At 49.0% G+C, this 27,512-nt stretch overlaps 1 protein-coding gene across 2 annotated transcripts in view; it reads left to right on the top strand.

The window, feature by feature from the left end:
- The first annotated feature begins 24,183 nt into the window (after positions 1-24,183).
- MARCHF10 (membrane associated ring-CH-type finger 10) overlaps positions 24,184-27,512 on the top strand; it is a 74,309-nt gene continuing 70,980 nt past the window's right edge. For both annotated transcript variants that reach the window (XM_040989386.1, XM_040989388.1), the window contains exon 1: positions 24,184-24,273. In XM_040989386.1, the coding sequence (XP_040845320.1) occupies positions 24,184-24,273 (90 nt within the window). The remainder of the gene's footprint in view (positions 24,274-27,512) is intronic.

Raw genomic sequence — 27,512 nt, 5'->3', positions numbered from 1 at the left:
GGGACAAATTCTTTGTTATCTTTCACTCAAGAATATCTTGATTTAGCCTTAATTCCTGAAGGATACTTTCAGTAGGTCTCAGATCCTGAATTAATAGTTCCTTTCTTTGAGCACTTACAAAAATACAGGTTTTGTGCCTCTGTGGTGTCTGATAAGAAACGCACTGTCATTCAAATGTTTTTTTTTTTTTCGCCTCCCTCTGGTTTTCTTGTTTGTTTCAGTATTCTTCTCTTGAGCTTTGGTTTTCAGAGGTTTGTTTATGTGTGGTGATGTGGGTTTATCCTGTTTGGGATTTGCTCAGCTTCTTGAATCTTCATGTTTGCATTTCTTATCAAATTAATAAGTGTTTAACCATAACGTATGCTTAAGTATTTGTAAAAAAAAAATTTATTTATTTTTATTTTTAAGGCATATTTTATAGAGGGAGGAGGGACACAGAGAGAGAGATCTTTCATTTGCTGATTCAGTCCCCAAATAGATGCTGAGTAGATCCAAAGCTGAGATCCAGAAGCTGTCTCCACGTATCCCACGTGGGTGTAGGGCACCAGGCCTTGCACCATCCTTTGCTGTCTTCCCAGGCCAGAAGCAGGGAGCTGGGTCAGAAGTAGAGAAGCTGGGCCATGAGCCAGTTGCCCATACAGGATGATGGCACCTGCCGACCACATTGGCTCCAAGCGACTCAAATATCCTCTCCTTCTGGAACTCTGACCACACATTAAACCTTTTGTTATAGTCCTATGGGTCCCTGAATCCACTGACACTGATGTGAGGGTTGACTTATTACCATGAATTGGTGATAAAAATCTAAATTCACCACTAGTCTTCATCTGATACCACCCGACAAGGATGGGGAGGAGTCCTTCTATACTATAGGACGGAGGTTGAAGTTGAGGATCCGTGCTTGGTCTTCACTGGCACCATCAGGGCTGCGGGTGCAGAACGTGAACTGATGACTCTCTCATTGACCCTTGTGGACCACAGTGGGTAAACAGACTCACAAGGGTAAAATTCTAGGCTCACACCCAGAGCCTAGGTGAGGATCAAACTTCAGGCTGTGGAGTTTGGCTGGAGCAGAGCAGTTAGTGCTTGAGTGAGTCTGTTTGAGATGCTGTAACAACAAGCGTTGATGTCTGAGATCAGTCCCTGGCCAACTGGATGCCTAGTGAGGGCTCTTTCTGGTTGTAGATGGCTACTTTCTTGCTGTACCTTCACATAGTAGAGAAGGAAAGAACTAGAGGAACCTCATTTCCGCTACCCTTCCGCTTACTGTGCAGTCACTAATCTCCTGAGCCCCCATTGTCGTTTCCCAATTACCTCCCAAAGACCCCCATCTCCAAACAGTATCACACTGGGAGGGAAGGGTTCTGTGTGAACTTTGAAGAGACGTAGTTCCTATTACACGCTTAAAATGTTCTCCTCTTGCTAAGCTGCCTGTTTTTCTTGTCCTTTGGCGAGAAGGAGCAGGGTTTGGTTGGAGCTTTCTCCGCTGCTCCTGTTGGCATTTTCAGATTCCTGGCCTTTTCAGCTCCAGTTCTTGAAGGCCAAAAGAAGCCAGGAAACCCACTGCAGTGTTGTTCCTAAGATCCCTACACATTTGTCTTCACTTTCAGAGTCTTAAGCTTGTTTTTTTAATAAGATTTTTATGTGACTTATAATTTCTGTGAAATTCTACGGTTGTATTTAGTGAAAGGAATAGGAACAAATACACTTCCCAGAAGGAAAAGAAGGGGGAAAGTTAGGAGATAAACATGTTTGCTTATTTATTTTTAAGACTTACTTATTTTTTATTGGAAAGTCAGATATACAGAGGAGAGGAGAGACAGAGAAAATCTTCTGTCCAATGGTTCACTCTCCAAGCAACTGAAATAGCCAGAGCTGTGCCAATCCAAAGCCAGGAGCCAGGAGCTTCTTCTGGGTTACCCACATGGGTGCAGGGTCCCAAGGCTTTGGGCTGTCCTTGAATGCTTTCCCAGGCCACAATCAGGGCTGGATGGGAAGCTGGGCCGCCAGGATTAGAATCATATGAGATCCTGGCAAGTTCAAGACGAGGACTTTAGCCGCTAGGTATTGCGCTGAGCCCAACATGTTTATTTGTATAAACAAGTATATCTTAAGTCCATTACAGGGCATCAGCTACCAATTTTTGATCACTGAGATATTTGTTGACTCATAAACTGTAGTTGATACATTTATACACAAACACAACACTGTATTTCCTGAAGAAGCAAAATTGTATTTGGACAAATATCACCAGCAAAAACAAACAAACAAGCAAACAAAAAACCCAAAACCAAAAACAGAAACAAAATAAATTCTGAACAGTGAACCAGAATAGTGGCTGAACCAGAATAATGGCTCCAATGCATAACATTTCATTATGGGCCTTCTAGATCCTTCCTGCAGAAAATGAAATTAATACTTCACATTTGGGAAACTAAGATTTCTAATTCTATTTGATGTCACTGAAGCTTGAACTAAAGGAGTAGCACGGGCTGTCTCATTGGCTGTAGGTCAGTGATCCTTAAAGTACGGTCCACGGACCTTGGACACGTGGCCACAAGTTTGGAATTATTTTCACAATGATTGTAAAGTGCATTTGTCTTTTCCTTGTGTTAAAATCCGTACTGGTTACACAGACAGCGCTGGGTGAAGCTGTTGATGGCTTGGCATGAATCCAGGCCGTGGCACCAAACTATGCTAGGATGAAAGGTTCCTTGATTTGAGACAACGGAAAGGCAAGTCTCAGACTGGGAGAAAATATTTATAAAAGAACATCCATAATGAAGGCCCAGTGCCCAAAATAGACAAAGAACTCTAACAACAAATAACCCAACTAGAAGTTATGAATCAACACCTCACCAAAGAAGATATACAGTTGGCAACCGATCATATGAAAAGATGTGCAATGGCAGATGTCATCAGAGAATTGCAAATGAACAAAACAATGTGATGCCACTCTGCATGGAATAGAATGGCTAAAATCCAAAACTCCAGTAATACCAAATGCTGGTGAGAATATGGAGCAATGGAAACCTTCATTTATTGCGAGTGGGAACGCAGGATGGGACATCCACTTCGGGTGACAGTCTGGCAGTTAAAAAACTTAACATGTTCTCACCATATGATTCCACAATTACGCTCCTAGGTATTTACCCAAAAGAACTGAAAACTTTCTCCCCACAGAAATCTGCGCATGAATGTTCACAACAACTTGGTTCACTGTGCCCAGAACTGGAAACAACAAGATCTTCAAAATGTGAGCAGAAGAGCCAATTGTAGTCCATCCGTATGTGAATATATGCATATACATAATACATTCATACTAGTGAAAAAAAGAAGTAAGCTATGAGATCACACCCCCCAAAATATCCCACAAATATTGAGCATGTATTTCTTCGTGAGAGAAGCCAATCTGGAAAGTCTACGTCGTATGATTCCAACTACATGATAGTCTAGGAAAGGTAACCCAAAAGAGACAATGAAAAGATCAAGGGCTCAGAGTTGAAGGAATGTGCAGGTGGCATTTAGGGCTGTGTAGCTATTCTACATTACAATGTAATGACATCCTTGTGTTCTAAGATGCTCGTCTAAGCCCATGGGTCTGGACATCGCAAAAATGAGCCCTAATGTAAACTACAGATTCTAATGATAATTCGTGAATTGTAACATACATAGCACATACATACAAGACAACACTAACGGAGATGGACAGAGAGAGTATAAGGGAGGCTCTGCTTAATTTTCTGTAAACCTACAATTGCCCCCCCAAACCAAAGTATATTCATTTGAAAATTTACTCTATTGGGTTTCAGAGTCCACACTGTAGCCAGTGCTTAAGGAACTAGCACTCATCAAATTTTGGTTTAGTACTCAACAAGGATGCCCATAACATGCCTGGTACGGTAGCCTAGTGGCTAAAGTCCTTGCCTTACACACACTGGGATCCCATATGAGAGCCAGTTCTAATCCTGACATCCCCACTTCCCATCTACTCCCTGCTTGTTTCCTGGGAAAGCAGTCCAGGACAACCCAGAGCCTTGGGACTCTGAACCCACATGGGAGATCTGGAAGAAGCTCCTAGCTCCTGGCTTTGGATAGTCACAGCTCTGGTTGTTGCAGCCACTTGGGGAGTGGATCAATGGATGGAAGATCTTCCTCTCTGCCTCTCCTCCTCTCTGTATATCTGACTTTCCAATAAAAATGAACAAATCTTTAAAAAAACAAAAAGAATACCCATAATTCTCTGAAAAGGATGTGGAGATACTTTCTTTCCCAACTACGTATCTATGTAGGGACACATTTTCTTCACATCCTTCAACATTCAACACCAGATTGAATCAAGTAGACATGACCATCCAGCTGTCATCAATTAAGTCAAAATATAAAACAACTCTTCTCTCTCATTAAATGCTTTTGTTTTGGGAAAAAGTTCGTTTTTCAAAAATGCTATTATGTAAACAGTACTTTGTTATTATTTTTAAGCAGATAAGTGAATATTTCAGAGACAGTTTTAGCTCTGATTTTTAAAAAGATTTATTTTATTTGAAAGTCAGAAATACAGAGGAGGGCTCTGATTTTTTTATACAATAAGATTACTGTTACTCCGCACAAACAAAAGCTTCAAAAAATCAAGTCATCGATTTATTAGAGGGAGAGAATTACTCTCAAAGTGCTCACAGTGGGTTGGTGCTGGGCCTTTGCAGAGCTGGCAGCAGGAGCAAAATCTACATCTCTCACTTGAGTGCTGGGAAGCCCACCACTTGGACCATCTTTCCAGGGTCTGGGTGAGCTGCAGAGCTGACAGTGAAGCTTGGTACTCTCACATAAAATGTAGGGATTTAGGGCCCGGTGCGATGGCGCAAGTGGTTAAGGTCCTCGCCTTGCACGCCCAGGATCCCAGATGGGCGCCAGTTCTAATCCCGGCGGCCCCCACTTCCCATCCAGCTCCCTGCCTGTGGCCCGGGAAAGCAGTCGAGGACAGCCCAAGACTTTGGGACCCTGCACCCGCGTGGAAGACCTGGAAGAGGCTCCTGGCTTCGGATCGGCATAGCATCGGCCGTTGTGCTCACTTGGGGAGTGAATCATCGGACGGAAGATCTTCCTCTCCGTCTCTCCTCTCTGTATATCCGCCTTTCCAATAATAATAATAATAATAAATGTAGGGATTTAAACTGCCATTTTAGCTATGAGGCTAAGTGCCCACCTGCCAGGGTGTTTTTGTTTGTTTGTTTGTTTTTCAGTATAATGAGGTCCTTAAACCAAAAGTTAAGGATTCTTGTTCTCAGCCTATGTGACCTGGTGAAACTTTAAATTTTAGATAATTTTCTGAACCATTTAATATATGATACATGAATAGTTAGTACATCTTCTAGTTGCACAGAAGTGGCTACTACTCAAAAAGCAGCCAGCAGGGCTGTGTGAGTGTATGAGAAAAAAAATCTGTGTGCTAAGCAATATCTTTTTTTCAAGCAGGAATTTGGAATGTGTCCAATTTTCATTCTTCCGTTATCTTCCTTAAAAATGAAACATTTCAAAGAATATAATAAAACACGAAGGTAAATAAAAAAACAGTGAAGTCAAATTTATGGTGTGGGAACATAAGGCTTGCTGTTACAGCTTTTAATGGCAGATAGTTTACAATAAACATTGGGCTTCGCCTGGTAGAAAATAGGCACAGACAGGAGGTAATTACTTGTCCATCTCCAAGCCTCAGAAACTCTGGAGTCCCTCCAGTTGAATAATGCAGATCTGCCAACTGTCACTCATTTGGACCAACGCGCTTTTTTTTGGTTGTTGTTGTTGCTTTAATTAAATTGGGAGGGGGAAAAAAAGAACATGAGATAAACCTGCCTCTGAAATGCTACAATTCCATGGATGAATAAATCCCCGAGCGATCCTTTTACAGTCTTGATTAGCTCAGGGTAAAGCACGTAGATGCCCATAAATGAAGTCACAGAGGGGATGGAATGTGTATGTGCTAGGAAGGGACACTGCCAGCCAAGCTGTTACCACGCGGGTTCTAGAAACAGCTAGAGAAAAGCAGCTCCGTCCTCAACCAGATCACACAAACAGAAATGGCTCTTTTAACGAGGTCTGCATGATCACGTACGAAATGCTAAAGACACCCTATATAAAACAACACTATTCTGTCGTTAAGACAGGTGGGCAGTGTGGCTCAAAATAGCGGCCACACACTTCCCCAATACCTGAGGGTTTTTGGCAAAGGAAATGTCTCGTTTGATCCTGTCCCTCCAGCTTTTGTCGGAACGTGGTACCCAGCTCTGGCTCTCTGGGGACAGATACCTACCCGAGGCAGAGTCTCACCAACATCCATTCTAATTTTAGATTTTCATCATCTAAAGGAGGGAAAAAAAAGGAACATGGCAAAATGCAAGGTTGTGTGTAAGGAAAATAAGAGACACAAGTGGCACGCAGAGTTCGTGTGTATTTCCACTAGTGCGTCACCATAACTTCAGTTTGTGTTGGCTCTGTAAGTACTTCCGGGTTAAACACTTTTTAACACCGACTCAAACTGTTACCTGAAAAACACTGGCCTCGAAATATGAACAACTTAGAGGACTTCAAGGACTCTCAATGTCACGCTCTCTGTTCATCTAAGCTATTTTCCTTTTTGAGATAAAAAATGCAAATTTAAAAATCCGATTGTTTACTTACAGATGTATAACCATTCACGGCTGGAACTCATCCCAGTACTCCTGTGGATGGGACCATTTCATTTCCCAGTGTGCACAGAAGCAGTTTTTCTTAGAAAATGTAGCAGAAGTGGTGTCTGTAACCTGGCAATGCTGGCAAACCTGACCCAATATGTGACCCAACCTGGGGGCTACACCAGACTCTAGCGATGTTTTCCTCAAAACCAAATTAGTTGCCACCCTTCACTCACCAGAATGTTTAAGCAACAAGCAGAAACCTGAATTTCCAGCTTCTCTAAGCAGCTGGCAAGTCTGACCGCCCTGGACCTGCATTCCCTCTCCCACCTGCCCACACCCCCAGGGGCCAGGGGGAGCAGGAGGTGAACCCAGCTGATCCCCTCCCCCTCGCTGCCCTTGTCCTGTCCTCCTGGCTCAGCACATTACCCACCTGGGGTTTGGATACACAAACAATGCCAACTTACACTGGTGCCTTAGGACTCTTCTTCTTCTTTTTTTTTTTTCAACTTACCATGGGGCAAAAGCAACATGTGTTCAGTAGAGATTACATGCTGAGCTTCGAGCTTGGATCTTTCTAGGGCCAATGCTATGTGATCTGGCCAATCCTTCCTTGCCCTGGTGGGCAATGGCAGTCTGCAGGACCATAGCTCAAGCTGAGAGGAATTTGGGGCTATTGCAAGGGCATGGTCCATTGTGAGGACACTGTTGACATGTTTCTGTGAGTGTGAGATGGAGACAGGAATGCCTAGACTTGGGGTGCACCTGTCTCTTCAGAGCTATGGGATTGCAGATGACTGTGTCCCTCTCAGGGAACCTCTGCCTCTCCACCTGTCAGATGAAGGGAGTTGTTCTGGGTTCCTTGCCAGGCCACACATTAGAATCATTTAGGTGACTTTAAAAACCCTACCCCACCCAGGCCTCTTTGTATTTTTTTTTCTGAGTCCAATGCCTGGGGAAGGGGAGTGAGGCACTTGATGATCTCATGGACTCTCTGCCATGATTTGAGAAGGACTTGTCCCCTGAGCTCTGCAGTTTGGTAAGTCTCCCATTGATGGTGATTAAGAGGATGAAATTCAACCGAGAGTGATGCTCTGATGAAATACATATGTATATATGTATAATAGATATATTACGTGCATGTTAAAATAGCAGTCGAGGGTTGGGAAATCATTCCCTTTCTAGTCTTTACTTTTTGGTCTTGCATCTGCACAACCTTGGCTGAACGGGATGCACAGATCCAAACAACACAGCCAGCCCCAGGGCCCGGCGCGGTGGCGCAAGTGGTTAAAGGTCCTCGCCTTGCATGCCCGGGATCCCATATGGGCGCCAGTTCTAATCCCAGCAGCCCCGCTTCCCTTCCAGCTCCCTGCCTGTGGCCCGGGAAAGCAGTCGAGAATGGCCCAAAGCTTTGGGACCCTGCACCCGTGTGGGAGACCCGGAAGAGGCTCCTGGCTTTGGATCGGCATAGCATCGGCCGTTGCGCTCACTTGGGGAGTGAATCATCGGATGGAAGATCTTCCTCTCTGTCTCTCCTCTCTGTATATCCGCCTTTCCAATAAAAAAAAAAAATAATAATAATAATTAAAAATTAAAACACAGCCAGCCATTGATAACCTCAGAAAACTTGTTCCCGGGGTCCCCGCTCCCACCAACATTCACGCTGCTTAAGTCCCTCGCGTCAGATGCGTCATGTCAGGTACATTCGCAGGAAGCTGGATGGGAAGTAGAGCAGCTGGGACTTGAACCAGTACCCATGACGTCATGTCTACAGCCCTTCCCAGTATGCTTTACTCTGTTTGGACACTAAATGTGGTGGTCTTCGGAGAGAACTCTAGTGGGACACCAAGAGGAAGAGCAGCATACGGTCCCTGGCCATTTCTCCTCTCCACTCAATTGGGAAGAAAATTTCACTCCATCTATCCATTTACAGCACTTTCCCCATTTGCACACTCATGCCAGTTCTGTCCTCTGTCCTCAAGCAGGAAATACAAGTGTTGGGCATCCAATACATTTACAAGGGACGCTGCCTCTATGTCTCAGCCACTCAGACTTTGTTTTCCATCAACAGCCTCCACAAGGCGCCAAAGCCGTCCTGTGGGACTTGAAGCCAAAGGCGCTGAGATTAGCAGTTCTCGGGCCCCACCCTCGCCTTATCGCAAGGCCACAATAGAGGGCAGGGAGGGAAAAACGTGGAAGATTGAACGTTTGGAAATGAAGCCAGCTCTTTGTGCAGATTCAGTGGGCGACTGTCCAGCGTGTATGCAACTGGAGGTTGCCAGAAGCCCTGTAAGCATACTGAGGAATCACTGCGTACACGTGGTGGCTCTCCTGCGGGAAGGCTGCCAGACCTCGCACCTGCGCATGCTCCCAGGTGCACTTTGCATCGCCGCTCATTTATGCCTTGCTGGAACTAGTTCTCAGATCAATTCAGTTCCGTGAGTGTGCACTAGGGGTAGCCGCCTGATAAAACTGCAGCTTTTGATAAAACTGCAGCGCCTCCCTCCAAACAAGAGGGGGAGGAAACGGGTACAGACAGAAGGCTGGGAAGCTGGCACTAGCTCACTCAGCCTGCAATCCTGCCAGCTCTTCAGGCTGAACCATGCTCCGTGGGAAGGGAACCCCTCCTCCACAGCGGGACCTCCAGCCCCCCCTCCCCCCCGTGGGAGGCGCAGGAGGAGCCTGGGGCAGATGAGAGCCTTCTCTTGAGGTGGCATTTCCCCAACCCCTGCAGGCACACACCTATCTCAGCCACAATGCTGATTCCACCAGTGGTCTTGCTTGCTCTCCTTCCTCCCCCACAAGCACAAAGATCACCTGCTAGTTCTGGGAAGTCCTGAGAACCCCACAACATCCTTGGTGCTTGATGTATCTGGGGAGGAGCCTGGCTGGGGACACCAAGAGAGGCAAGAAGCGTGCAGAACTCTGCAGCAAGTCCTGCTGCATCCCCAAACTCTGTACACTACATTCTGATAGGAAGGTAAAGCGGAAGAGGCGTGGGACAGGTTGGGGCAGGAGGCGGCCAGCAGCCAGGCGCGCAGGACCCTTCTGCTGCTCCTCCCTTCCCATGCATCTTCACCTTTCCATGAGGATGACCTGCTTTGCATCGAAATCAGTAAATAAAAGAAAACCATACGAACGCTCTGCGCACACGCACGCAGGGTCAGCGTACTCCATTACAGATGGACAGTGCGCCAGTTCTCAGCGCTGGCACCGCACGGCAGGTAAGCCACGGCCGCTGGGACGGCTCCAGGCTTCAGCACCAGTTGAGAGGCCTGGCCGGGATCACAGGCTAGCTCTTTGTCCTCGGGTTTCTCCTGCGGGGAGAGAAAGGCATATTCAACAAGCCTGAGAAATGCCTGACGGCAGTCTGCAGAAAGCCCTTTGAGATGCAGGAAGGGCACTACTGGGTGCAGATTCAACACTGTCCTAGTGTTTGCTGAAACCCCGCTCTGCATGTTGAGCAATCTCTGCGCATGTGTGCGCGCGTGCACACACACACACACACTTGCACACTCAAATATTTAAAATTGCTTAATTGCTTTTAAAATCTGTAAGTAGACACACTGTAATGATTAAGGGGAATCTGTGCGCTGTCTGCTGTGCCAGCCTGCCACGCTAAGAGCCATTTGAGAAACTAAATCATATCAAGGACAGAATAGCAATGAGTCAATTGATGAAATATTGCATTAGCAGTGACCTCTGACCCTCTAGGATGCCAGCCGAATGCTTTTTCCTCTCTTTGTAATTGAATCACTTTTCAATTAAATTAATTTCTTAAAGTCACTCAGCTAAGCCGCCTGTGTTAAACACACACACACACACACACACACACACACACACACACACACACATGTCAGCTGTCAGTGAGATAAAGGACCTTTTGTAACTGTGCTGGGGCTCCACCTCCGTCTACTTTGGGTCCAGATGATCTCCCATTTCTCTTTTCCATACCTGGCAAGAATTTTCTCTAACTCTTCCTGCTAATCTATGACCTCAACAGTCCCTGAAGCCCCCCAAGAACACGCAGTCATCACAGTACAAAGCTCTGACGATACGCAGCCACAGGAAGCCCTAGAGTGTGTGTGCTGGACAGCCTGGCTGCTTTCAAAATATATACACTTTAAAACAGACTGGCTCCAAAGCTGTCTTTGTGAAGGTAGCAAGCCAGAGAGGCGCGCTGACAAGCCCGTCCCACATGCCCTGCTGGGGCTTGCTGGGAGAGCACACTTCGCACGCTTCCAGGAATGCGTCTGAGGCCTGAGCGTGGTTAAGTCATGTTCCGAGAATGTTCTCTCGTCCTCTGGACTCAGAGGGCGCAGCGAGCCGCAGAAGGGGTGCTGCACACTGCTATCTTCCGTCCCATCTGGTTTTCCAGAACCGCCTTCCACCATCCGCTGATGGCCAGGGCTGGTGTCACAGCAGCGTGCTATGGGAGGTTAACTCCTTCCTGGCATCGGAGGAGAGTGCTTTTTTTGTTTTTTTCCCTGTTGCCACTTTTTCCACCTGGCAGCCCGGCGGGGAGGGGGTGGTTAGGCTTGCGGGTGAGAGCAGAAGGCACTGGATAGCAGAAGAGAAAAGCAATTACAGAAGTCTGTGGAACCAGCCAAGAAACTTGTTTGGGAAAAATAGAAATCTGAGAGTTGTGGTTTGGCAAGTAGCTCTGACTCTTAATGAGAAAGGCAGAGAGGATGCAGGGATGAGCAGGGGAGGAGACCAAGAAACGAAGAGGGGGAGAAAAGAGAGCAAGACTCGGGACTTGATAAAAATGCATTGATGCAGGGGCCCTATGGGAAAAGTGTTGTAACGAGGGACTGGGAAGACAGGATACGCTGCTCGATGCCATGGCACCCCTGGCATGAGTGTGTTGTGGAACCAGAAGCCAGAGCTCTGCCAATCCATCTTTGTGCATCCAGCCTCAGCCCATGCACAAGCATGTGTCCGAATGGCGTGGATCTGCAAGGCAGAAGCACACACCGTGACGTCATGGGGAGGAACCTTCTTGCAGCTCTTACACGGAGCTCTGCGTGGTGTGTCCGACGTATTCACACGCACACACAGACACATGTGCCTGCACACACAGGAAGCGCACACGTCTAAACCATTCAATGGCTTTTGCACATGGGATAAAATCCAACCTCAATACTTGCAACCCTGCCAGCCCTCGCTCCCAGCCATCTTCCATCCACACTGATTTCCTCCCACATCCTTGGGTCCCCTGTGCTTCCTCTCATCTGAGGATCCTCCCAGCCTCGTATTCTCCCCGCCAGGAGGACTGGCTCCCCTTCATCCCTTAGCGTCATCCCCTCAAAGTAGGTTCCCACCATCACCGTTCCTAGTGGTGTCTTGGCATTCATTTATCAGTGTGCCTACTTGACTTGTCAACACGTGAACTGTCCTTGCAATTCAACGACATTCAATGTCCTAGATATCCTAATTCATTAAACATTTCTCTGGATACTGGCAGCAGTTGCCAACAACCTGTGTTTGCTTCAATATTCTGGTCTGGTTCTTCTTGTTGCAGCCATGTGGAGATTGAACCAGCAATGGAAGATGAATCAGTCTTTCTTTCTGTCTGCCTTTCAAATAAAAAGTCAAATACATTTTAAAAAGAGGGCAGGCATTGTGAAGACTCTGTCGAGGACGAATGTGCATCTGTGTGACATGGTCATGCTGAGTGTGAGTGAGGGGAGCAGTGCACCGCGCTGAGCCTCTGCGACGGTCCCAGCTGGAAATGGTGGTCAGAGAGCAGGAGGCTGCCTTCTGGTGGTCGCTGTGCTGCCTCCCTCCCTGCTCCACATTTTTATCCAAACACAACATCCCAGAGTCACATCTGCTCTGGGAAGGTCCGGGGATGGCTCCGTCAGTGTTGGTTCCCAGTCTGCTGAATAGGGAAAGGGTGCCATTGGCTGGGTGCAGTATTTATTTGCTCAGACACACGTTGAATGCTCACATGAGATTCCTGGTGCTGTTTAAACGAGTCTCGCTGGGGCCTGGCTGATCAATCCCTGAATCCAGTTCCTGTCCAAACATGTACAGGCTTCAATTTATCCAAAGACCAAACAGATCAGATAGTCCCTCCACATGGAAGTCAAATTCTTACTGTTGGAAATCATTTTCCAGAAATAAAAGGCAACATGTTCTACATTGTCAGATTTCTTATAATCATGTCCAACCCTGTGTCAGATGCATCAGTTGCTATAATGGCAAGTTTGAAAAGCCTGAACCCTAAGGAAATCAAAGTCTGCTTGGGTTTTCGAGAGTGGGCTGAGCACTGCAGAATCCAAAACCTTTCATGGGTCTGGCCTCTTTGCGAGACAGCACAAGAGATCAGCTACCATCCCAGACGAGAACAATTTGAAGTGACCTGCCAAAGCACATAGGTTTCATTATGTTGTGGGGAGTTTGCAAATCTCTAAAGGAGTCTGCTTTATTCCACAAAAGCATTGGCAAGCCCTGACCTATGAAAGCCTAGTGGTTATTTCTAAACATCATGTAGTTCCAGGAAGGCTGCACACCCCAAACTGGACACACCCTCCCCACTACAGATGAGGTCACCCAGTGTTACTCTCTATAATTCAGGCCAGAAAGTAATCACTATGAAATTAATCACAATGAGATAACTAAGGTAAGATCAACATTTTAAAGAAGTAACAAGCCTTTGGAGGTATTTACATTTGTAAGAGCTGTACCTTGAGATGTGGGTCTTCCAATCTCAGCCCAGAGAACAGAATCTACAAACGCTATCATAAGAGTGACAGTGACCACTTGCGTCATGCCAGAAGCTTTGCATTCTTTATGCCATTGACCCTCATGATTCCCGTCCTAACTACAAGAAGGGTGAGGAGGGTTCACTATCATGCAGCAAGGGCCATTGCTAGGATTTGAACCCTGCTGGCCTCAGAGTCACATTCCGCTGTCCTTGGAAGAAACATGGTCCCATGAAGATGGAAAAGAAGGCAGATGAGTAAAGCCAAGTTGTAGTAACTGAAAGCTCCATTGCAACGTATCCACGTCAGTGATCTGAACTAAAGCCACTGGAGGGAGGAAGCTGACTCTCCCACCTGTTGGATACAATCCTGGAATGGCTCCTCCACCTGCTGCGTGTAACCTTGGAGAATACTCGGATCCACATCAATATCCTCCAACCCTGCTGGGCTTCCCATCCATCTTCTGGTAAGAAGTGCTTTGTGCACTTGATCAGCACCAGCCTGCCAGCTTTCTTTTAGGGACTAAAGCAGCAACTTGGCCAGGTAGAAGGCAACTTACTCTTCTGATGAGTGTGATTACTGCAGATCGATTCCTACAGTGATCATTTTCCTTCTTTTTTTCCAAAGATTTATTTATTTTTATTGGAAAGTCAGGGTTACAGAGAGAAGGCAACAAAGAGAGAAAGATCCTCCATCCACTGATTCATTTCCCAAGTTGCCACAACAGCTGAGCTAGCCAATCCAAAGCCAGGAGCTTCTTCCAGGTCTCCCACAAGCGTGCAGGGTCCCAAGGCTTTGAGTTGCCTGGACTGCTTTCCCAGGCCACAAGCAGGGAGCTAGGTGGGAAGCGGGATGCTGGGATACGAACCGGAACCCACATGAGATCTCAGCACGTGCAAGGTGAGGACTTTAGTCATTAGTCTGCCACGGTGGGTCCAATGGATCATTTTCAATGAACTCAAAAGCAATTTCAGGCCTCCAGAGCCAAGCATGGAATCCTGGGTCTTCAATGACTTCCACAAAATACAGAGGTGAGGAACAGGCACTTAGCCTCATGATGAAGATGCCCACGTCCCATACCTGAGGACCTAGGTTTGACTCCTGACTCAAGCTCCTCACCAAATTAAGAGGTTGGCAGGCAGTGTTGATGGCTCAAGTAATTCTGCTCCTGTCACCCATGTGGGTCATCTGGATTTTGTTCCCAGCTTCAGTTTGGCCCACTCCCAACTGTTTGCAGGCATATGGGGAATGGATCAGTGAATGTTATTCTCTCTCTCTCTCTCTCTCTCTCTCTCTCTCTCTCTCTCCCTTTCTCTTCCTGAATAGCTGGTTAAGGTCTACAAGTGGCTGCCGGACATTCAGACCTTGAGGGAGTCCAGATAAGTTTGCTCAAGAAAAACTCATGCCAGGCCAAGCTTCCTACTGGGGTTTTTAACTCCCTGTCCACTGCTGCCAATGGGTAAATCCTGAGCTTGCAGATGGCCAGAGCACCAACAGTACCAGGATTCACCTGCTGGCTGCCCGGCAACAAGCTCTGGGGTCTTGGGGGCCTGGAATTACCACCTAAGGACATCCATGGATAAGGCAACTGTACATGTAGGTGAGAAATTAATCTGGAAGGACACTCAATGACAGGGCCGCTGTACCTGCAGGTAAACAAGGGAACTGAGACCTGGTGGTTTGGAGGAGCAAGACTAGAAGATCTGTATGGGTCAGACTCATGCACCAATCCACATGGGAATCCGGAGTTGGGCTTGTTAGAATGGAACATTGCTGGCCACCACATGCCAGTCCACACGAAAGTGTCCTTCAGCACAAGTGTGGGCTGGGTCTGGGATGCGCCACATTGGGCTAGCTCCAGCACTCACTGGTGCTCTGGGGAACCAGGTTTGGTGTAGGACAGGCTGGGCTAGATCTCTGCCCCTGCTGAGCCATGTGTGAGCTGTGTCTGGGTGTGGACCAGGCTTGGCTCGGTTGTGACACCCAACAGTAAGAACCAGAATGGGTGAAGGCCAGTCAGGAAAGGCCAGGACAGGAGGTAGACTAAGTAGGGCTGGCCTATGGACCCACCAATGAGTGTGAGATCTGGCATTGGGAGAGGTTCTGATGGAGGAGCTTGGGGAATTCCTCTGTCAGGACACAGTCCCTGCAGGTAAGTGCAAGAACCACTATAGGAAGCAGCCCAGATCAGGCCAGGGAACTGTACCCACCAGCATATAGTTGGTTTAGGTTGGGGACCAACCAAGCTGGGCCAGATCATATCACCTGCTGATAAATCCAAGCACCAGAATGGAATGTGGGTCAGGTTGAGCTGGGCCGCAACACAGTCGATTCACATGAGGGCCGGAACTGGGGGCTGGCTGGACTGAGTTAGGCTGTAGCCCACACCAGCGAGAGCTAGAATTGGGGGTGGACCAAGCCCGGCCAGGCTACAGTACCAACTAGCAAATGTCGAGGAGAGGTGACCCATGCCACACTGGGCCACAGCACCTAACCAGCACATGTGAGATTCAGGGGGAAGTGGGGGTAAAGCCAGCAGGGGAACTGTGTGGGACTCCCCTGCTGAACCACCAGTCCCGCTGGTCAATGTGAGAGTTGGGATCGGGGCAGACCAGGTCAGGCAAGTCTACAACACCTGTTGGCCTCATGTGGGCTGAATCAGGGGAAAGTCAGGCTGTTCCTACCGGTGCATGCATAAGTCAGAGTGGGTGTGGGCTGGTTGGGCTTTGTCGCAGCATCAGGTGGCAGATACTGGCACTGGGGGCAAATTTTGTCAAGTTAAACTGCAGAACCATCTGGAGGGTGCAAGATCCAGGAGTGGGAGTGGGCCCATTAGGGAAACAGCAGGCACCTCCCTCTTGGTTTATCACTCTCACTGGAGAGCATGAGAACCAAAACTTGGACAGGTTATAGCTAAATAGTGGTACCCCTGGCATGTGTGTGGGCTGGATAGTGGGGCCGATTGGGTTGAATTAGGCTCTAATACCCATTGACACGTATGAGAGCTGAATGGGATGTGGGACAGACTGGACCAGCCTGCTGTAATTACTGGCAAGCATGGAAACCAGGGCAAGGAGTGGGTCTGATGGGGGTTATTGCGGGTCGCTCCAACTAGGCTTTAGCTTCCACTAGTGTCCATGAAGACTGAGTGTGTGGTGGGCAGGATCGGGCTGGGCTCAAACACCCATTGGTTGGTACAAAAGACAGGACTGGAGAGAGAACTAAACCAGCAATTGCAACCACCAGCACATGCATAAGCTAATTGGGGCGAAAAACTGTGCCGAACCCTGTACTGGTCAGCACACACAAGAACCAGATCTGGGATCACTTCAGATGAAGTTTTTATTGGGATTCCCCCCAAAAGAATTGCTGGATTCAGAGTCCCAACCATGGAGAGAATTGTAGGTTCCATGTCTGAGCATGGAGTGCATGTGTCAGAGCTGAGCTTCTTCAGTGCCTTAGATGGAGCAGTGGACAGCATATCCAGGTGCACATGGAGGATGTGGCAGTACACTGGAGTTTGCAGAGGACACCTTGTGCCACCATAACAGAGGATGAGGACAGAACAAATTGATCAACTACCCCAGCCACGTGTTGGCAATGAATATCTGGGCAAACAGAGTCTAAGGTGGACTATGGCAATCTGTGGACTCTGGAAAGATTTCATCATGTTTGGAGTGGCGAGGTTGGCAGTAATTCAGAAATATTGAACAATTGAAACCTCATGAGCAGAACCCTCAGAGTAGGCCCCACATCGGGGACCCTGGGGTGGTATTGGGTGGCCATCCTCCATCCCAGGGTACAGGGGTATTCGGGAGACTGGGTGTGGCTTTTCCCCTTATCTTCCCTCTTCCCCCAGATACAGGAAGGAAAAAAGAGAATGTGGAATTAATGGTCTCACCCACCTTCCTGTAGCCCTTGATCCTTCATACCCTAATCAACTATGTAAAAATAATCAAAAATTAAAAATAATTTTAAAAAGAGGATGGGGTGGTGGCACAGGACAGGAGGCATCACTAGGAAGCCCTTAAAATAATCCAGCCATGGAGAGCAAAACTAGGGTGATGGAGACCGGAGAAAGAATGACACAATACATGGGACCTGCATTGTGGCACGAGTTAAGGCACTGCCTGCAATGCCAAAAAGCCCATGTGGGTGCCAGCTCGGGTGCCAGCTGCTGCATTCCCTACCCAGCCTCCTGTTGATGTGCCGAAGAAAGCAGCAGAAAATGGTGTACAGCAGAAAATTGAATGCTTCAGACCCTGCCACCCACGTAGGAAACCAGATAGAGTTCCAGGCTCCTGATTTTGGCCTGATCCAGTCTGGGCTATTGCAACCATCTGAGAGTGAACCAGCAGATGGAAAGTATCCCTGTCTATAATGCTGCCTTTAAAATAAATAATTTCTTTTAAAAAAGGACACACTATTGAAGTGGTATAAACCACAGCCTGGATGTAGGGGAGATGATACCCAAACCACTGATGAAAGGACCAAGAATTTCAAGTCTCTTCTTTCCTACTCCCTACCCAATCAGAAATGTCCCAACTTGGCATAAAGTTGTTATGGTACAGGATGTTTAGATATGCAAATTAAGTGGAAGGGCCATCTTCACCTGGACAGACATCAACCCTGCGGAGAGATGGCTCAAGTCAGCCAGTGCTCTGGGGCCAGCCCTGTGGCTCTGCAAACTAAGCTGCTGCCTAGAACACCAACTTTCCATATCAGAGCACTGGCTCAAGTCCTGGCCACTGAGCTTCTGGTCCAGCTCTCTGCTAATGTGCCGCAGAAAGCAACAGAGAATGCCTCAGGACTTGGAGCCCTGCCACCTACGTGGAAGAACTGGGTGGAGCTATGGACTCTTGGTTTTTGTCCAGACCAGCCCCTCGACTATTGAGGTCATCTGGGGATAGCAGGAAGGGAATCTCTTTTTCTATGTATGCTTTCTTTTTTATAAACAGAATTTTGGTGCTTTCTTTCCCAAACCATGGGCACTGGCCCAAGTCTCTAAGCTCCTCTTCCCTTGGGAAGATGGGGAATCGACCTGGGGCCACCTGATTTCTCTTCTTCTAGGTTGGACTAACTAGACTCCTGCCCAACTGAGCCTCCACGATCCAAGTGTCTTTGCACACACCACCTTTGATGTTCTTTTTCTGCTCTTTTCTCATTGTCTAACTATCCTGCAGAAAGCACACCAGGAATTTGGGAAGGCAGTGGGAACATCCGTATCTGGATCTGGACCTAGAAATCAAAACAAAGCCAATGCGCATCCCATCTCTGCCCGCCACCATCTTGCTCTGCCTTCCAACCGCATCCCGCCTCGTTCCCACGGCAACGGGCGGAGAGCCCAAGCCTGGGCACTGGACCGCTGGGGACCCGCCTCAACCCCAACCCCGAGCGCGCGGCGGGCGGCTGGAGCCCCGCGCGAGCCCTGAGGAGGCCGGTTGCCAAGGAAACAAGAGGACGCCAGGCAGCCGCCTCCCCCGCCTCCACCCCTGGAAAGGCCGGCGGCCACCGCGGAAAGCAGCCTCGGGGCAGGAGGAGGGAGAGGGGCCGGTCGAGGGAGGGTTGAAGCGAGAGGAGGAAGAGGACGCAAGGACGGCCCCCCGGCGATTGATGGGCGACTCGGCTCTGGACCAGCCGGCGCGCCCCACCCCTCGACACCATTAGCCCCAGGCAGGGGAGAAGGGCGGACCCAACAGGTAACGGCCCGCCTCGCTGGCCCTCCTCGCCCTGAGTCCCCGAGAGGTAGGGGGCGTGGGGAGAGGGGCAGCCTTGCCTTTCGGCTTTTGAGATGCTAGAGGGAAATCGATTCTCTTTGCTGCTGCCTGCGGGCTACCCCAGCCATTCAACGGGCCGGGGGCGGGGTCCTTGGCGCCTCCGCAGTGCTCGCACCTACAGATCTTCCCGCAGACTCCACGGCCCTCAGGTCCGGGAAAGGCACACGGGGCTGTGCCTCCGGGCCCCAAGAATGAACGCGTTGAGTCTCTAACCTCATCTCCCTAACGGGTTTCGAAGGTCGGTGCCCAAAACAAATCCGGCGTCCTCCCACATCTGCGCCTCCTGAAGCCACGCTGGTTCACTCTAGTCCGAGCCCACAACCCATTCACCTGTCCACAGTACTAGGCGTGCTGGAAAACCGGATGTCAACTGGATATTTTTAAGGCTAAGATGGAAGCAGTTCCCATCCTCTTTGTCATTTTGCATTCATTAATTGTGGAAAAGGTTGAAAACAAGATTTCAAGATCCTCTCCCTAGAACCCAGTTGTGAAAAGGAATGGGGGAGGGGAAGATTGATCAATCTAATGGACACTCAGTCATTTAGATTTGGTTCCAGGAGACTCTTCAGCTTTAAAGAAGAGGCTAAATCCACATTTTCCCTTCTTACGCCATGAGCGAAAATACTTTAACGAATATTTCTTAAGATTTATTTATTTATTTTAAAGATTTTTATTGGAAAGTCAAATATACAGAGAGGAGGAGAGACAGAGAGGAAGATCTTCAGTCCACTGATTCACTCCCCAAATGGTTGCAAGGGCCGAAGCCAGGAGCCAGGAGTGCCCTTCAGATCTCCCACACGGGGTTCAGGGTCCCAAGACTTTGGACCATCCTTGGTTGCTTTCCCAGATCACAAGCAGGGAGCTGGATGGAAAGCAGGGCCGCTGGGATTACAATCAGCGCCCATATGGGACCCCAATATGTGTAAGGCAAGCACTTTAGCTGTTAGGCTACCATGCTGGACCCAAGACTTATTTATTTTTATTGCAGCAGCAGAGATATGGAGAGATGTAGAAAGAGGTCTTTCATCCCAATGGCTCATTCATTCTCCAAGTGGCCACAACAGCCAGTTGGGCTGATCTGAAGCCGGGAGCTTCTTCCATGTATTCCACATAGGTACAGGGTCCCGAGGACTTGGGCCATCCTTTTTTTTTTGCTTTCCCAGCCCATCAGAAGGGAGCTGGATGCAAACAGAGCAGGTGGGACATGAAGCGCCACCCACACGGGATGCAGGCGTCCACCTGCTGCTCCACCACGTGGACCTGGTGATTCTGATCCGAGCATGTTGTAAGAACACGGCGGACCTGCTTGTTGTTGAGGGGCTCCTTTCAGATCAGTTCTCTGGCACGTGTGAAGGAGGAGCCGCAACTGGAACATGCAGCAGTATGATTTTTTTTTTTAAAGAGAACTGAAAGCAATATATTCTTCAGTCATTTTCTTTTCTCCTCATTCAGGGCGATCAGTTGGAATTTGCCGGAGATTTACACCAGACAGGGATGTGCATGTCACCAAGTTCTTAGAATATTCCTCATTGAAATTTCACAGATGTGTAGAATTTTGAGGTCCGGAAGAATCATTTGCTCTCGCTTCCTGCCAAGCAGCCTCCCTACACCCAGCCCCCGGAGCCTCTCCTCTCCCTCCTTAATATGGTTTCTTACCAACCCCTTTTAAGTCACAAATTTGACACAAGAGCTCTTCACCAGAGACTTAAAACAGGCATGTGCGTGACCTGGAGTGCCTTGTAAATTGAGAAGCAGTTCAAGGGTGAGTAATAGGGAAAGACCTCTAAATTCTACTCTGGAAATAATGCAGCTAGCTTATATATTTTTTTCCATTCTTTGTCTTCCTACCAGTGTGCACTGATAGAAAAACAAAACAAAAAGACCTCTTGGTTCCCGTTGGCTGTCTGGTGCAGTAGTTCCACGAAGCTGAGATCCAGGAAGTTAGGGTTATCGCGGGTGGGTACGTTTTCCACATGCTTTCCTCTGTTTCTTGTCCATCCTGGCCAACTCTTCAAACCTGAAGGTCAAATGAACATGGGGATTTGGCCAGCCTTCCATCTCCTTGGTTTGAAGCGGAGAGTCTGCTTCCTTGATGTCTGCAGGGTTCGTCTCATTTCAAAGTCTTGATGTACTTAAATAAGAAATGATCTGTGGACCACGACACACCTAGACATTGATTTCGTAGTCCAGTACGGCACCAGGGAAGGTTTATGGGAGGAAGAGATCACCTGCAGGCGATTTTTAAGCCCTTTATTTGGTAGGTGATTGTGAAGTCAGCGGCAGCCAGGCAAGCCATGCACATGGTGGTGTTGCCTGCCTAGTTAAAGGAAGTCATTTCACGCCTCTTGGCTTTGGAAGCGACCTCAAAACAGCACTGCACTAAAGGCAGGATAGATCAGCCACAATGTGTCATCCAAGCAGACCTGGGGACGGACCCCTTCTGCCACCATTCCCACCAGCCCCGTATTCTCATTCTGACTCCCACTTGCCTTGCTTCTCTTCCCAAAGGAGTAGCAGGGGCTGCTTGTGAACACCACTATTTTCTAAAAAAGTAATTTTATTAGTAAATAATAATATATAATAAGTTACTCTAATAATTCCTTCAAAGCAGGTGAAGGTTCACATGAAAAGTGAGCTGTAAAAATACAGTCCCAGAAATGATGCCTTCAAGGGGCTCAGAAACAAACTGTGGGTTTTGCGTAGTGACTGTGGAACTACATTTTGGGTTGTTGACTCACACTCGGACTCTCAAATGGCAACATTCCAGTGTAGAAACCTGAGGGACCCGCAAGCACAGGGTTTCCAGCCGTTCAGGGCCAGGCATTGAACCTCATGGGATGGCACCACTGCCTAGCTGGTTATGGGGTCACCAAGAGTCAGGTGCAAACTCATGGTCCCTTACCTACACACCTGCATGGAGCACGGGGAAGCACCTGATGCCAGCAACTGCAGTGCAGGCTAGGTTGTTCTGACTCTGCGGTGTCTCCTCCGGAGCCTGGAGCATCCTGGCTCATACAGGAGTCGGCAATAAACATGCATAGAAACTAATGAAAGAGCTTGAGTGGACACGGAGTAGGACTAGCTCAGGGGATGGCGGCTTTGACGACGACCCCCACGGGGCCCAGCAGCCCCCTTGTAACAGTGTGAGCTTTAGTGTTATGATCATTGGATTAGGGCACACCTGTCAGGGCCATGCCTGCTAAAGCCTCGGAGCCTGTTGCCTGGCACTTCATTTCCCGTTTCCAAAGCCTCCCTCCTGCCATTTGCCTGCAGCCTTGCCTCTCCATCCTGAAGCACGCCTCTCCCCCAAGCCTCCCTGTGTGCCTGCACTTGCCTGATTTGCCTCTGACCTTTCCGGTTTCTGGTCAGGCTTCTGTGAGTTGCCTGTCCTGGGGAACTTTACTTTATCCACGGAAAAGGGACGGGCGAAAGAAGTTTATCTGAGAGACAAAAAAAAAAAAAAGTTGGAAATCATGCATGAAAGGGCTCTTGGAAGTATTCGTGAAAAAAAAAATGTTTGTGAAGAAAAACAATGATGTGTGGATTTCAAAATATTTTTTTGCATGAAATAAGCCTGCCTTTTGAGTCCATTCCTCCACAAACTTTCTGAAAGACCCTGGTAGCCTCGCCCTGCGCCCTCTCTCTCCTCTGGACTCACTCCGCCTTCAACTTGTCATCAAGATGCCAGCAAGGCCCACACCTTCGCCCTCTCTGACAGGCTCCAGAACCGCTAGATGATCAGTCCCTAGACCCCAAACGCTTTGAATTGCCCCCCACTCACGCACCTGCCGCTATCTGCCCACAGCCTGCCCTGACCCAGCAGCTACACTCTCAGACAGCCGCTTGCTCCCCTCCCTGGCCCCATTCAGGAATTACCGCATCCTGGGGGCTTCTCCCCTGTGACTTTACCATCGTGGTTAAGTGTGGGCACTGGTATGAGATGCTCCCAGATCAAATCCCAGTGCTTCCAGATTCTAGCGCTGCAGCGTGAGGCAAGTCACGGAACTTGTTTGTGCCTCAGTTTCCTCTCCTGCCAAAAATGAGAGCTAGTCTTTGCCTCCTAGCCTTGGGAAAACGGAATGAGTTAATACGTGGAAATATTTAGAAAGGTGGCCTTCTCGGGGGCTTGGTTAGTAACTCCCACAATTCCCTCTCCCCCCGCGCTTCTACCCCTACCACCAGCCCCTTTGCCCACTAAACCTGGCAGGACCTTCGGAACTCACATGGAATCATTACCCGCCCCCCCATTTCAGTGACTCCATAGGACCCTTCCGATCATGATTGTTCAAGGCCCCACATCAGCTGGCCATTGTCCACCCTGCCGCCCTGCTGGGACTGGTCCCCATCTCTACTCCTGCTGCCCTGCATCCCCTTCCTCATCTACCTCTGCCCTTATGTCCCTTGCCTGGCTCAGTCCTTACCAAACCCCACATCATGCCCTAGGGAAAACGTCCCAGGGACCCTCCAGCCCAGGCCACACCCTCCCTGACGATGTCTTAAAGCACCCTTGGCAATTGGCGTTCATTTGTCCAAGGGTAGTTTTCCACCCTGGATTCCAGATAGCACCGAAGCAGAGATCACACACGTCCGACTGGGTGCCCGCCCTGCAGGTGCCGGTATAGAGCCTGAGTGGGACTGGGGGTTGGGCAAGTGGGGGAGATGAAGTAATTGCTGCGCGAAGAAATTTCAGTGAACATCTAGCTTTGGTCATGGAGAACTTAGGCTCTCAGATTTCCTCATCTTGCCGTGCTATAGAACTACACCAGAGTCAGGGGCTGTAACCGTGGGAGGACCTGGGACAGCTTCCTTGAAGCCAGCGGGTCAAGGTGGCCCAGCAACAGGAGGCCTGACAGGGCACTACCATCGCCACAAAGCCCCTTCCACCTGCCAGGCACGTGTGTGCCTTTCCAATAGTGGAGAGTAGATTAGTAAGCAACCGCCAGTGATACATCCGACTATGGCAAAGCAGCAGAGTGACACCGCCAGCTCATGTACTTCTCTCCTGCATGCAGGTCAGGATTAAGAATCATGTTGCATGAAGCAAGAGACCGGAAGAAGTTCGTCAGTGATGTTCAGTATCTGCGGGACATGCAGCACAAGGTGGACTCCGAATATCAGGTAACTGCAGGGGCAAGAACTCTGACACCTTCACCGGTTACATATGGGCGACAGAGCACAGTGTCCATGAGCCATGAGCAGCCATAGCTTTTTCCAAGATCCCAAACCCACCACTTACTGGCTGGATGACCCTGGAAAGCCAGTTCCCCTTTTCTGATTGTGTTTGCTCATCTGTACAAAGGGCCTGATGCTCAGCTCGTGGCAGCAAGTGACCCTGGGATCTAAATGTGACAACCCAACTTCCATGCAATATATACGTATATAAAGGGGTTAAGTGCACAGCCCTGGTGTTTATAAAATGGCATGCCCTCATGTTGTCAGCTTGCCAGAAGGAAGGAGGCTAGCACTTCCCACAAAAGGCCAGCCCTAGCTCTCCGTAGCTACAGTATTTGCAGGCAAAACCAGCTCAGACTTGGAGCAGCATCATGCAATTCCCTGGGGTGGGGCAGCGGAGGGACAAACTTGCCAGGCTAGGTTGTGGGGTTCTGGGAGCAGTTAGAAAGCGGGTCTCATCCTGCTGGCTGAGGGCAGATCAGCTAAGCATGGCATAGCACTCCCTTCCCCCAGGAAAGCAGAACTGCCAGGATCCAACTTTTCTCCTCCTTCGCAATTCCACATCTAACAGAAACCTTCAGGTCACCAAGGAAACCAGACCTGGCTCCCTCACCTGCCTTCACCCATGCAGTCTGGCACATCCTGGAAACTGGACGTGGTGCCAGGAGTTGGCCCACACATGTGGCCAACCGCTTCCTAAGAAGATTCTAGAATCAGAGAATTTTGGTAAAGACAAATAACGTAAACATCATCACCAGTCACCCCAGGAATCCAGCTGCTTTTCCCAAAGACGCCTCTGCCGCCTTGTGGAATGGTACAGGTGCACGCCTGCTTCACGGTTCCTGCTGAAGGGAATCACGCAGCCTCCGGGCCTGCAACTGGTACAGCTTCATTTGGGATCTCTCAGGCGGCCTCTCCACACAGCCTTTTCATTCGGCCAGTCCTATGGAGTGCCCACTTTGTGCCGAGCAAGGTTCTCCCCAAAGTTCTTCTTTTAGGATGGAGAAAAACACAACATAAACACAGAGGAGGCCAGAGTGGCTTGGTCAGTCACCAAGGCCAAGAGCAAGAGCTGGAGGAGGCAGGAGAGGTGGGTGTGACCCATCCTGCTGGGTCTCCCAGCACAAAGCTGGGTGTTTGGGATTGTAGTCTTAGCACAACAAGAATTCATAAGCAGGGGAATCGTAAGATCTATTTTACATTGACATATTGCTTTGAGAGGGAGAGTTACCTCCAAATGATTAAAATGGCCAACTGAGTTGAGCCAAAGTTGGGAGCCATAAACCCCCTTCCAGGTTTCCCATGTTGGTGGCAGGTATCCAAGTATTTGAACCATCACTGCTGCCCACCAGGGACTGCTTTAGTGGGCAGGTGGAGACATGAGCCTGAGCTGGACATCAAACCCAGGGAGTCCCCTAAGGAGACTCAGGTGTCTTAACTGGCTTGGTGTCTGCTAGGCTAACTGCCTGCCCTTCACTGTTACAGGATCACTCTCGATGCTGTGTGTGGAAGGGATTGGGAGGGTCCAGAACAAAAAGCAGAAAGCAATAAGGAAACTGATAGACATCTAGGCGACAGAAAGAGAATGGTGTCTTGGACCAGGGAGGTAGGAGTGGCGGGGGCGAGAAGTGGCCTAGCCTAGGAAAGAGAAACAGAGCTGGCATCTAGGTGATGGATGGAGTGGGAGGGAGGGAAAGAGAAGAGTGAAGGCTGACTCACTCCAGCACACTTACCTGTCCATCACCTCCCTCTGCTACCATCACGATTTTAAATCTTTCCAGGCTTTTGCAACTTCCAACTCCCACCTGTACTTCCAGCAAAGTGCTTGTTACATGCACACATGAAACAAAACAAAGGTCCCCAAGTCAGCAGGTGGAAACCCTCTCAAAGCGCTCCCGCATGCTGCATACCTCATCCCCACTGCCCTCCAGTCTCTCTCTCTCTCTGCCTGTGCCCAGTGCAGGTCATGCCCAGGTTCCTCTGCTCTTCAGCCTCTCCTACCAAGGCCTCTTGTCTGTATCTTTGACGTTTCACTTCTTAGTGGCTGCTGAGTTTGGAAACTTCAGATCCTTCTCACAGCAAGAACAAAAGATCAAAGCTTTCCTTGGACCCCAGAGCCTTTGCTAGCTACAGTCCTGGCTCCTTCCTGTCCTATCCGAGCTGCCCCCACAGAGTCAGTTCCGTTTCCTGCCCTCCTGTCCGTCCTCTAACTCACCGAGCCTGGCTGTCCCCTCCCTGCCCCACCCATGACGGGATACTCCCTAAGGTGTGTTGTAGTCAAGCTCAAGGGACACCCTTCAATCATCAGTTTCTGGAACTCACCCTCGCACCTGCTGCTATTCCTGCTACTTCTGCCAGCATCATGACTGCGACTTTCTGACCTCACACGCTACCGCCTTTTCCTCTTCTTGCTCATTCTTCTGCGCTTTCTTTTCCACGTCTTCTTCCTCTCCCTGCCTCTCCCAGGACCCCAGCTTCAGCCTCCTGATTCTCTCTAGTTCACAGGGTTCCCTGTGACGCTCGCATCCCCCGCCACACACTGGCGGTTTGAATCACGGTGACTGCAATCCTGAGTCTTCCTGAAATGTCAGCATCATCTGCCCCCGGGGAGGGGGATGTTGCATGTGCATCTCAGACCCAGCGTGTCTACAGTTTTCTTCCACGCACCCTCCTTCAACCTTGGCCTTCCCTGGCTGACCCTCACATAGATTTTTTTTAAGTGATGTTTATAATTTACATCTCCTAAGATCAGCTTATTTCAGTAAACTCCCCAATGTGTAGCCATTGTCGTTGTCCAGTTTTAGAATAACTCCATCACCCTGATGCCAGGTTACACTTGCTCAGAGTTTACAAAGTTGCACTGCAGGTAGACTGTGTGACTGCCCTCTCAGGTCACAGCTCCTGATGGGGCAGGGGCTGGTCACTCATGAAGACCATGTGACCTAACTTGACCCAAAGTAACTACTTCAGGGGGAACACTGATGGTGTTTTAGTATTTTTTCTAAAGAGTTATTTATTTGGAAGGCAGATTGTACACACACACACATAGAGAAAAAGAGAGGGGGAGAGAGAGAGAGCGAGACATCTTCCATCCACTGCTTCTCTCCCCAAAGGCTTGCACTGGGACATGCAGGAACCAGGAGCTTCATCCAGGTCTCACACTTGGATGGCAGGGACCAGATACT

This window comes from Ochotona curzoniae, unplaced genomic scaffold, assembly GCF_017591425.1.
Source record: "Ochotona curzoniae isolate NIBS_2020 unplaced genomic scaffold, NIBS_Ocur_1.0 contig_523, whole genome shotgun sequence".
Lineage (NCBI taxonomy): Eukaryota > Metazoa > Chordata > Mammalia > Lagomorpha > Ochotonidae > Ochotona > Ochotona curzoniae.
The sequence above is the reverse complement of the archived record's forward strand: the minus strand, read 5'-3'. Positions and strand labels throughout refer to the sequence as shown.